Consider the following 12701-nt stretch of genomic DNA (forward strand, 5'->3'; position numbering starts at 1 on the left):
TCAACTCTGCAAGGCAAACTATCCCCAACTCTCATATAAAAGGCACCCCACTGGCCTGGGGATGCTTCCCCAATCCAAATGTGGAAATTTAACTACAAATTCAAAGGAGATCCATTTTTAAAGTAGAGTCTCCTTTCTAAACCTCTAAAAGAAAAAACAAACCACACCCACTAACTGCAGGGTCATCAGTGGATTAATTTGGCAAAGAAATCATTCCTTCATTTGGCCTACGCTGTCCCTTCTATGTGTGGCCGGGCCTGGGGAAAGTTTATTTGCCAACGTGAGTCAAAGCTAGATGCACACTGCACATGTGAAAGACCTCCTGCTCAATCTGATAGAGAATCTACACCACAGGACAGAACACGCCCTTCCACGAGGGGTTTCAAATCAAACCCTTGTGTCCTATTTAGCATCTGAGTGAATGCCAGCTCTCTGTGGTCTGAGTAGTATTAATGCATGCACTGGCTTGTATTTTTCTAGACTCGATGAATACCATCAGCTAAAGATAGCACAGTAATATGACACTGCAGTCACAGGGCTTTTTTTTTTTTTTTTTTAAGAAAACTAAATTAAACATTTTAAGCATAGTCACATAACAGGAACAGGAGAAACCAACCTTGGGTAAATGCATAGGCCAAAGGAAAAAAGAAATGCATGACAGTGTAAGCGCAAATGCTAGAAAGGAGTCAGTCTTACAGCTGGCATGACCACTAAGCTGGCATGTGGCCTTCACTACATTACACATTTTCTTCTGTTGCTACTCCTCCTTTACCTTACCCAGAGAATAAGGATGTTGCACATATAGTTATGTGTGGCCATGCTGCAAGGAGTCACTAAGTGGATGTGAGAAATAATGGAGAAAAGCCAGTGCAAATCAAATCTGCCTTCACTCATACAGCCACCACGTTATTCTTACCCCATATCATCACCATTATGACAACCAGAGCCCAAAATAGACATTATCATAAGCTGATCTCAACACAATGGTTATTTGGAAATGGAAAATGAAGGAGAGCTTAAGAAGCTGAATGATGAGCTTGGATGTGTACCAGGAGTTAAGCGTGGCTTTGCCTTGTCTCTTCTTAAAGAAATGGCGCGGCTGTTTCGCTCTTTGGAGTCCCTGTACCCTTCTGTGCTGTATACAGTAGGGCTCCCTTTGCTTATTAAACAGCTGTGAGGAGATGGCACACGACCTCAGGAACAAGAAGGAACTTCCAACTGGAAATCTTTCTCGTGTAGAAAAAGTGAGCAGAGGTGCTCCCCTTGTCTTCGGCTTCTGAATGCCCTTTCTTCACAGCCAGGAGCCACATGAGACTCTGCGGAGCTGAGATCACTCGTCTTCACAAAAGTTTGAGTTTACCCAGAAACTTGAGTGCTATTTCCCAGATCACTTGAACACTGGAAACAAAGCATTGTCCTTCCTCAGGATACACAGACCCATCTCTTCTTGACAACTGCAGTGAGGAAAGCTCTCAGGACTGTCAACATTATTCCAAAGGTGGCCATTTTGAAGACTCACCATGAACAGATACCTCTTGCACCGCCTCTCAAAACCAGTGTGTTCCATGCAGATGCAGGTTCAACCAGAAGGGAGGAGGGACCACATTGTGAAAATGCATGCCACTCATTTGAAAGTAGAAGCAGCTACGTGGAAGAAACTGATGCGCTTGGAGGAAAGTTTAGAATAAACGGAAGATATAATGGCTGATGCCTCTTGCCTCAGAATTCAAAGAAAGCTTATGTTCCAGAAAGCAAATTATTTATCAGTTGGATTCACCTGATTTCAGACCAAATCAAAATAATAAAGTCTGAGAAATGACGTGTTGAAGGATGCACCACACTTAGAATGTTTTCTGGGGATATAATCACTTGAAAGTCACAATTTAATGACTGGAAACAGTTTTCTCCCTCTAAATACATCCTCCAGGTTTTAAAATCCCAAATAAATCTCCAGGATGATTGCTCTAGTAATATGAGAAACAGCAGAAATAATGCATCCCTTGCCCTAGTGACTAAAATCAAAAATAAAAATAGAAAATACAACCTAAGATGGCAGGGAAACGGCTTCCCAAGTGGGCACTACCATAGGGGTGGGGACATGAGGGCAGGCGGGCAGGGCTGCAGCACTGGGTGCCCTCTGCGCACGGCCAAGGGGCTCAGAGTTCAAGCGTGGCTGCTCCTCTGGCTACGGCCACCAGTCGTCACAGGGGTCAAGGCAACAGAACTGCTGATTTTTCCAAAAATCTTCTCGAAGCAGCAGCAACCACAGCAGTTTTCCTGCAAAGCAAACAAAATATGACTCTTGTTAATTCAGCAGTGCTTTTGCAATTGTCATTAGTTGGTTGCGCCCCTTAGGAAAACCACACATGAGTTTTTATAACATGTGTGTATGTGAGAGAAAAAAAGAAACCCCTTGAAGGATCCCGGTGCTTACCAGAGTTGGGTTTTTTTCAGTTTTTGCAAGATATTTTAGTACTATTTGCAATATCGAAGGACAAGGCCGCTGTGTTTCCTCTGAAGCACAGCCAACTCCCAAAGTTGCTGCCACCCCGTCCGTTCTGTCAGCTCAATCCCAGCATCAAGGGGAGAGTGTGGATGGCGTGTGCGGAGGTTTCTATTTGCTTTATGACCATGTCTGACCCCAGGCCCGCACGCTGCTTGCTGTCCTACACCATTCCTACAGATGTGAGGAGGTGTGCTCCATCATGTCTCACAGGTTGGCAAAAGATGCAACAGAAACAAGAAATGAAATGCCACCAGGTGGACTTTTAGAGTGTTTCCTCAACCCATCAAAAAACCTCTAACAAATTGCAGGAGATTTATATGCCTCAATTTACATTGTGGATTATGCCTCATCCACAGGGCCTGGAAGTCGCTCTTTTTCCACAGGAATAATCTTCAACCACCAGATTTTAAAAATCAATATTATCTCAAAATTGGTTTTACTCATGATAGATCTTGCCAAAATCCCCATCTTATCCTGGCAGGAAATATTGTGAAGAATGATCTTTTCCTTTTTTTTGCACATTCTTCTCAAATGAGGCTGCTCTCAGAATTAATGTCTTAAGCTTACATTTTAATCTGACAAAAAAAAAAAATTAGGACAGTAAACTAGGAAGCATCCACCTCAAGTGGACCTGAAATGACTCTTCTCCCCTGTGGCGGGACCGAGGCGAATGTCTGGAGGGGTCCCAGAAAGGCAGGCAGCCAGCCTAAGGGACCATCAGGAGGCAGACCTGACCAAGTTCAGAGAGAGGCTCGCAGCAACCCCAACAAGATGGCGTCTAACGGGGCCAACATGACCAGCTTGGGTGCTGTTGTCTTTGTCCTCTGCGTAGCTGCCACTGCCTGGGCTGACACTCCTTCTTTTCCATCACGTTAGGTTCAAAGCGCCAACTTGGTGTGGAAAGACTCCTCCACCTCCTACCACCGTTTCCTCCTCATACTTCCCCCACCAGACCCTGGCAGCAGGCCTGCCTTGCAAGGCAGCCTCCAGTCACCCAGTGAATTCATTCCCACCAGGCCTCAAAAGTGACTGCAGTGCCCATGGTGGGAAGGTGGTTTGTGGCAAACCCCTGGGGTTTGTGGTACCCTGGGACCAAACTGCTTTAGGAGGAGGGAGTGGAGAGACAAGGAAAAACAGGCCTGCTGCCTGTAGACTCCGGTGCTCACAACTCCCTGCCAAGGCCGGGCCGCACTCAGCGAGCTCGCACCCCAGGCCCAGGAGCACAGAGAGGGCTTTCTCTCTCCACATTGTCACACAACACAAAACTACCTTCTGCTCTTCCCAAAACTTTAATGTCCTTGCTATTTTTGACAAATGGGAATGGTCTTTGCAAATAGAAAGCACAAGCCTTCCTGTTGACTTTTCATAGACTTCTAGATGAGTGATAGACTCTTAAGTAAATGACCCTTACACCAAAGGCCAAGGCTTTCCTAACGCTGGTTTGTGACTTTTATTAAGATTTACTGATTTATTTCTACCCTATCTTATTTCTCAAAAGATTCAAGGCAGCTTACAAGAATATAAATTGACAAACAAAAACCTCAGGACCAGAATAAACACAAATCAGAATAAAAGATTAAGACCAGGCAGCAGAATGGAGACTCACGAGTCATGAGTCCTACATAGTTAAAGTTAAGCTGCAGAAACAGCCATGGATTTACTGCCCCAAATTAGGGAGCCGACTTGCTGGAGGGTGCATGGCTCCCCAACAAGGACATAAATGTTGGGATTTCTAAGTCTTCTGTAATAGTGCACTTTCTTAGGCTTCCCCTTTAGGGCATAAATTGGGCCAGCTTATTGATATAATAGAAGAGGCTCACATGTCAAAGTCTCTCCTAAGAACTGTGACAAAATTCTAAGCAGGATAGAGACTTTGTATCCAGTGGTGGTTCTTTGGGATCCAAGAGTGGAGCAAGACCAGGAGGCAGCTCAGGGGAGAAAAGCAAACGTGGGCTATCGATTCAGAGGCCCTGGAGTGGATGAGGCTCTACCATTTGCTAGCAGTATGGCTTTGGGGGAGTTATTTTGTCTCTGAGTCTCTGAGACTCGGTTTTCCCATCTATACAAAAAAGATACTACTTCCTCTGATATCGCGTCGTTGTTGTAAGGACTACGAGAAACAGTTTCTGATCAGGTACTGGCACCTACTGAGAGAATTACTGAGTACCTACTATGTGCCAGACCCTGCTCTCAGGGCTTTGCGTGACTTATCTCATTGGAGCCACTCAAAAGCTTAGGAAGTAAGACTGTCCCCACCCCCCAAATCAGGAAACTGAGGTTTCTTTGCTAGGAAATGGCAGAGCCAGGGTGCAAACTCAGCAGTCTGATTTTGGGGCCTCCTCTCAACCAAAACACTGCCCTGCATCCCGTATGCAATCAACATTCCATTCCTTTCTCGCTCCTCTCTCTCGAGGTTTGCACAAGCATCTCTTCAGGAAAAACCCTGAGACCCACCTTTCAAACGGGCACCTTCTGTAGGCTATTTGGTCACACGGTCCTGAGTGTCAGAGCAGCAATTCTTCTTCTTCTAGGAAAACCAGAAGACATTTCAGGAAGGATTAGAACTTTTTTCAACAGTTCTTGACTTACGAAAACACTTGAGTCAATAACTTGCTACTGAGTAGAAAGCGTTCTTCAAGCATTTTCCTGAAGCCTAATGGCTGACGACCCTCTGAGAGATACACTGAGCCACCTTCGAAGTCCAGCTCAAACACGGGTCCCCCGCGCCTAATGCTCCTGTCATCGCCACCCTTCCTCTAACAGTCAGGGACAAAGAGCTTAGCACCTAGTGACACAATTTTTACACATATGTGTTTTGTCAAAACTTCCTTCAAAAACATTCACTTAGACAAAGCACAAGAGTCAAGACTGAAACTAGGCTGCAGTGACTATAAAGATGAGTCAGACACAGAAACTGCTTCTTCCAAAAGTTTCCAAGTCTAGTAGACAAGAATTATTTAAGTGCCATAAGAGAGGCTCAGGAAGACAGAGAAAGCACCTCTAGTTTGGGGATTGAGAAGAGCTGTCTTAAAGGAGGTGACATTTAGGCTTGAGACAATCACTAGGATCTGGGCTGATCCGGAAGAAGGAGTGGAGACAGCACTGGACAGCCGAGATGGGGATCTCCTGGAGCAGGCCTGCACTGCTGGTGGGTTTGCTTGGTGTGCACTGTGGGGACACTTGAAGATTTTTTGATTAGAGAGTAATACGATCAGAGTTGTAAGTAATAGAACAATGATTCGTGAATTAGATAGAGAGTGGCTGGAGGTTGGAAATCAGCCCACAGGTTATTTTGTTAGTTCAATAAACTGGAAGGAGGGTGTGGGCTGGGGTAGTAGCCTGGGGACGGAAAGGAAAGGGAAGGGGCTTCGCAGCTCTGGGAGGAAGGAAACTGCCATATTTGTTCAGTTTTCCTTCCTTCGGCCCCAAAGCATTTATTAAGTCTGCAGTATGTGCTTGCTGAGTTCTATTCGATTTGTGCTTTGGAAATGCTTTGCTCCACCCTAGTTGAGAGCTGTTTCTGATGGAAGATGGGTTACGTATGGATGGCTGGGGACAGAGAAAGGTTGAGAACCACAGCACGTCATCTTGAACATATTGTAGAAGGCAGAGCACTTCAAAACCTTAATTTCTAAGAAGAAAAATCCTTCTCAAATTTAGTAACTGATCATAGGCATGCTAAAGCAGGAGGTGCTTTTAAGCATGAAACAATTAAAAGAGACAAATAAAAGTTTATAAATGACTTTTAAAAATATGGAATTTAGATTTAAGAGTAAATAGTTTAGGATAAGAGTTAAATTTTCAACATAAAGTTAAATTCTGACTTTATAAAACATACCAGAACCAAGATTATTCCAAAAATGAATTTTCTGGAAAAATTTAGTCTCAGTATTTAATTGAAAAATAGAATATATTAAGCTTGAATATTTTCTTTCAGTAACACCAAAAATGTACAGTACGTGAATGGTTCTGGAGACGTCATCAGGCCTCCTTTGCCCAGGAGCCCATTATCCAGCAGGAGAGCAAAGCGTGAAGCTCTGCCCGAACTCCGGAGCCCACACTGGGATGCTGGCTCCATCACTCGCTCCTGAGGGGATCCTGGCAAGCACTTAACCCCTCTCCTCAGTTTCCTCATCTATGTAACGAGGATAATAACAGTGCCCGTTTCAGAGGGTTGGTACGAGGGTTAAATGAATTAATTTTTGTAAAGCAGTTAGAACAGTGCCTGGCACAGAGTCATATAATTATAACTTTCATGATAACTAAGTTTATACAGTGAAATTTGTTTTTTAAAAAAGAAAATCCTCACTATTTTTGAAATATCTATTCATCTTAGGTACCAGCAGTTGGATAGAATAACAAAAAGGTGATTTTTGTTGCTGTTGTTACATGATTTTAAAAATATTTTTAAACACTTTTGAAACTGTATAATGTCATTAATTATCTGCTGTGGTTTCTATATTGTCCTACCATGTCAAAGTGTATTTGGACACCAATAAGCTTGGATAAAAATACATTGGTGGAAAATTGGCCCAAAATAGGTTGGTAACTCTAATAAGCAGTTTATGCAGTCTGGGTGAGGTACCGACTAGGTAATAAGTCTATTTTTACTTGACATCAGTACCAATTATCAAGGAAAGGTATATTCAGACACAAATAAAACTTAGTACTGATGCTGAATTTAGAAGTAAAGTTAATTTCAATAAAAACTGGATGTGGAAAAGATTAGTACCTGAAGCATAGTCATTCCAGCTTTGTTGGTCAGTGAAAAAGCCCCATTCCACAACCCCGGGGAGTGGGAGAATGAGGAATGCACGGGGAGGAAATGACAGTGCAGCACACGCAGACTTCGTCAGGGCAATACAGCAGCTGTCTGAACTCATCTCACGGCAGACCTGTCCCCAGTGGGGCGTGAAGGCATGGATTGCATATTGCCTCTATATGTATCTTACCCAACTGAACATCCTAAATGCTTAGCAAAGTTACTTCAATGTTACACATCTGCTTCTGCGTTATTTCTATAAGCCACAGTGATTTGGATGGAGATAGTCTAACGGAGGCTATTGTGGTGATTCTGGTAAGGAGTGCCCCAAGCCAGAAGAACCACGGGGATGGAGACGACTAGACGGATTCCAGAAGCAGTTGGGGAAAATATTGTACTGAACTTGGAGATAAATTAAACATGAGATGAGAGGATCGAGGGAGAGGGGGGACACAAAGAAGATGCCCTGGGGGCTCGTTTAGGCCGTTCATCTGAGGGGCTAGCTGAGGATGAGGTGAGGTGTTTGGGGATGAGTGCCGTGTAAGACTGAGAAGATCCCAGTGGAAATGTCCATACACAGGTGGATACATGGATCTGAAGCTTAGGAGGGAAACTTATGCCAAAGGGACAGAGAAGGGAGTAGAAACACAAACAGTAATCAAGGCCATGAGAGTAGATAGGGATTTTACGGGAAAAAGTTAGTGCAGAATGTGGGCTCAATTATTCTCAACAAGCCCTTCACTCATCTTTATTTAGTCTTTGGGAAGCGTCTCCTTCACATATATTTACACTACTCTCTGGACCAAGTTGAGTATTATAGTTTATTGGTGCCTAGAGCAGACTACACCAAATAAGCACAGAAATTAAAATTCTGAGTTCCGTTTTAAGGAGGCCTGTTTATCTTGATGTACATTAGCATATTTTTCCAAAACTTTATATGTTTCTATATCTCAGGCTACATATGTGTGCGTAAGTATATGTCATAGTACAGTGATGTAATTCATTTTATAATGGATACAATGATTTAATAATAAACATAATAAATAGTTACGCTGAAAATAATACTCTACTAAACAACATAATTAGCATTTACTTTTAAAAACACCAATGGCTCAAGAAAAGTATTTTAAGTAGTTTAACACTAGCACAAGAATTGAAGCCCGTGAGAAAAGGAATTAGAAAGAAACTCACTTAAGGCTAAGATGCCTCGAGCATCTGATCACCAAACACTGGAGATCGACCAGAAAAGAAGAGGAGAAACAACCAGCCTTGTTACCTGTGTGCTGAGTCTGGAGTGGAGCTTGTGGTCGGACAACCAGGGGTGCTTGAGAGCTTCACTCGCACTTATTCTCCAACTAAAGGGAAGTTCAGGAGGTTATTAGTGAGGACACACCAAACGAGGCCTGAATCGGCCCTTCCACCACGACTCCGGCCACCGCCTTTGCGGATAGCTGAAAGTCAAATTCACGAGCAATTCTATCTTCTCTGGAATTGTTGACGGTCACAGGTTACTATCAGGCCGACCAGGATAACAACGTTGGTAAGACAAGCGGGACAAATGATCCAACATTCTTGTTAATTACTGAACATCTACTTTCAGATATAAGGTCCCGTTCTTGATGTAATTTCATAAATTGAACTTTTACCAGTCAGCTGAAGAATAAACACGTATTTATTATTATAATAAGAGTAAAATGCCACAATGATTCTTGATGATTGCAAAAGCAATTGAAGTATTAAACCTTTTCAACAATAGGCATTAACTTTTGAATTAAAAAGTTTTGAAGAGTTAAAGAAACAGAGAAGTAGATGGAGAGTTAATGTAAGTATTGAGAGAAAGGATACTGGATACTTTTACAAAAAACCCTATTCTTTTGCTCCAATAAATGTTTATACAATTTTTAAAAATATGAGAAAAAATTCTGAGGATTGTAGTGTATTCTAATTTTAAGCTTTGTAAGCTTGTTTTGTGTGTTAAAGTTTATCACATTAAACCAAATAACCTTTCAAAATAAAAAATTGTGAGTGAACAGTCTACCGTCTGCTTCCGAAACGATATCAATAAAGTCGTTTGACGTGGTCAGGAAGCTTCAGTTTGTAGGAGTGCTTCAATAAAATTGCTTCATCGGATATAAATATATGAGCATAACAAGAGGAGATAAGTTTTTAGTCAATGAAGGAAAATTTAATAACTTGGTGACATCACCATTAGTAGGACATAAAATGATTTAAAAAACTCCCGACCTTCACCAACCTCAGTCGGAAGTGTTATTCCATTTAATATCATAAATTCTCAGTATTGGACCTCCAGAGCCATTTCAATAGCTGAAAGTGCCGAAAAATTATTATTCTTATACTCTGATATCAACTTTTAAAATCTGACTGTTAAAAAGTTAACAGTAACATCATACTAATAATTAAATTCCTAATACAATTTCAAGTTTATTTTTGTACTCCAGAAGTTTATTCTATGATAGTCGTATTTGGCATTGGCCTTAGTCTCATCCAAGTACTGACTTGAATACTTAGCCAGCTGTCCCTCTGTGCAAATATGTGGCTGATGCTCCTGAAGTATTAACGAAGCCCTCAGACTAAGGCGTGGGCAGTGCGTGGGCGCTGGAGCCCACCAGGCACGGTTTGGACTCTGCTCTGAGTTAGCTGTTTGACTGCTTCATTGCGCTCGGCCTCAGTTTCCTCATCCGTAAAATAATGGTGCTAATATCCATACACCATGGGATTATCAAGGAGATTAAGTCAGACAGCACATTTAAAAAGTGTATCTGTAAAGCAGGGTCTCAGGAAATGCGCACTTCTCATCCACCACAGATTCGATAGAGCTGACATTGTCCGTGTGATCACTGCCTGGCATATGGTAATGTGCAAGCAATAATAATAGTAACATCAGCTGTTGTGCCTGTCCCTTAAAGGTAAAACCAGTGCCTGTTCATTGCCCTCCTCTCAGAGCCATGCCGCAGCCTGGCCACATCCTCCTCACCCTTGAGGACTCAACTCTGGCCCTTGTCAATACGGTCTATCTTTGCATTAACCACACTGTACCACTTCTTTTTAAAAATACCTCTCTCTTCTTTTAGATCAAGAGGCAGGGACTGGGCTCTATATATTTGTTCTCGACACTCCAGACACACTCCTGGCAGACTGTAGATAATGACTCAGTGCTGGAGCGTCAGGCACTGTGCCGGGCCCCTTCCCCACACTGTTTCCCTACCTCCCCCAACTTGTGCCCCTCCTATCTATTGGTTTGTGGTCAGGTTTATTAATAACTTACAAGCCAGAAAGATAATAAAACAATAAAGCAAATATTGTTGGCTCTGAAAATCTTAAATACTATCTACCATTATATGTATTAGGTATAAAACCATCTAAAATAGTGAGTTTGACAGGTCAATCACAATGACTCCCCCCCACCCTATAATTCTAAAATGCAAAGCCCTACATTTTAATACTACTCTTCTTTGTCCACTGATTTTTGAATTAATGTGGTCTTAGCATGACAGAAAATAGAAGGCCATATAATATCTAACGGTTAAGTGTGTGGCCTTGGGGTAAGGTTGACTTATGTTTGGTTATCAGTTCTGCAACTTATTAGCCATATGGTCATGGCAAACTACTCAGAGGCTCACCCATAAAGTAGTAATGGTCATTCCACCTCATAGATTTGGACTGGGGACAGAAGAGAGAATGTCTATAAAGCTCTTGGCTCCATCTGGCCCATAGTAGGTTCTCAAATGAAGTAATAAAGTGTTCAGCTACATAGAGCCGCATATGCGCTTTGTCGATGTTAAAGGGATCATGGAAATAACTTATCCCAAACCTTTCATTTTGAGAGTGAGTCCACTGGGACCCAGGAGGAGCCCCTAACTGCTAGAACCTAGCTGCAAGAGACAGGAGGGAAGTTTTCGCAGCCCCTTTCAAGCCTCATGACCAAAGCAGTCTGTGATCTCAGTAAACTGGGTCAAGAGCTTCAGACTCATTCTATTTACATCTTTGCAGGAGCATCCCAGATGTCATTCAGGGAATTTGGTGGTTATCTGCCATGAATTCTAATAACCCTGATGGCATCCTGTTTCCCCATCAGGCCTACTTCTTCCAGAGCGTAGAATGAACTGGGGTTACCTCTTCTCCTTAATCAGAAGCTTGGAGATGAACTCCCTGCCCTCCTCTGAGATGTCCTGAAATTCTTCATCCTCTAAATCCCATCTGCAGGCCAGGATGTTGTTCAGGGTCTCAGCATCATTATCACCCAGGAAGGGGGACAAACCACTAAGTCTGTAAGACACAGAATCTAGAGTGAGTATTTTTTACACAGCCTCAAACCCTTTAGAGATAGGTTACTTTTTTAGTTCTGTCACTTAAAACTGAAAGAAGACAAATAACCAATAATTAAGCATAATGTTATATTATTGCAATCCAGAAAATGCTTACCTCTACCACCCCAACACTTAATTAAACAATTGCAACAATGAAGGCAGCAGCTACACTCAAATACGAATCTCAAAGAATAGTACAGCTTCTTTTTTAAAGCATTTTACCGCTAGCCAAGTGCTGTCACACGCTTAGATGGCAAACACCAGGAGGAGCACCTCTGGAGTAAGGCTAGCATTAGTCACTTTGGAGATGAGGACACTAGCTCTCTGTTTGTTTCTAACTATTTTTAAGGCATTGGTGCTGTACTAGGAGTTAAAGTGACGAGTGAAGAAGACATACATTTTCTTTTCTGATGATGCGCAGGGAAAGAATTTACTCCTTTCACCCACAGGATTCAACAGAGCCTAGGAAGTAACTGAATATGGCACTGTGTTATTTATTTTTGAAAGACCTAAATTACGGCTTTTATTCAAAATAGCAAGACCTCATAAAACATGCACGGGGATTGAGAATGTGTGTCAGAAAGACCGGAGATCTGCTTACAGCATATAGGCAATGACCCCCACACTCCACATGTCAGTGGGAAAGGAAACAAAATCATAGTTCACAACTTCAGGGGCAAGAAATTCTGGAGTCCCAAAGTTCACCTTCAGCTTCTCTCTGGGTTTGTATCTGAAATTTAGGAGAGAAAGTGGAGGGATGGAGAGTGTCAATCAAAAATCAAAAGTCACAGAAACTGAAAAGATGCAGTCCATAAGACAGACTAACTTCAGCCACACAATGAATTTAAAATAAACAGACTTTAAAGGAAATCACCTATTTAAGAGCTAGTGTCACAAACTTGTAGAGAAGTTCCAGGAGTTTTAGGGATCATAATTCATACTATAAAACCTTGATAATCTGAAACAGTTGTGGGAAAAGCCACTCAGAATAATTAGAACAGCTGAATTATGGAATACGACAAAAGGAAAACTGACACAGTCCTTAACAGGGAGATGGCTTGAATCAGCCCATATTAATGAATAAATGAAATGCAATAATTTACAA

The 12701-nt window shown here is 42.2% G+C and overlaps 1 protein-coding gene across 3 annotated transcripts in view; it reads right to left on the reverse strand.

Moving 5' to 3' along the window:
* Nucleotides 1-447: 447 nt before the first annotated feature.
* MYLK4 (myosin light chain kinase family member 4) overlaps nucleotides 448-12701 on the reverse strand; it is a 73812-nt gene continuing 61558 nt past the window's right edge. For 2 of the 3 annotated variants that reach the window (XM_070583965.1, XM_070583966.1), the window contains 5 exons: nucleotides 12198-12326; nucleotides 11403-11555; nucleotides 8545-8623; nucleotides 4961-5030; nucleotides 448-2277 (listed from right to left, as the gene is read on the reverse strand). In XM_070583965.1, the coding sequence (XP_070440066.1) occupies nucleotides 4986-5030; nucleotides 8545-8623; nucleotides 11403-11555; nucleotides 12198-12326 (406 nt within the window). In that variant the 3' untranslated portion in view covers nucleotides 448-2277; nucleotides 4961-4985. Of the gene's footprint in view, nucleotides 2278-4960; nucleotides 5034-8544; nucleotides 8624-11402; nucleotides 11556-12197; nucleotides 12327-12701 lie in introns of all 3 variants that reach the window. The other variant, XM_070583964.1, reaches the window with a different exon arrangement.

The sequence above is a fragment of the Equus przewalskii genome, chromosome 19 (assembly GCF_037783145.1).
Source record: "Equus przewalskii isolate Varuska chromosome 19, EquPr2, whole genome shotgun sequence".
NCBI classification, from domain to species: domain Eukaryota; kingdom Metazoa; phylum Chordata; class Mammalia; order Perissodactyla; family Equidae; genus Equus; species Equus przewalskii.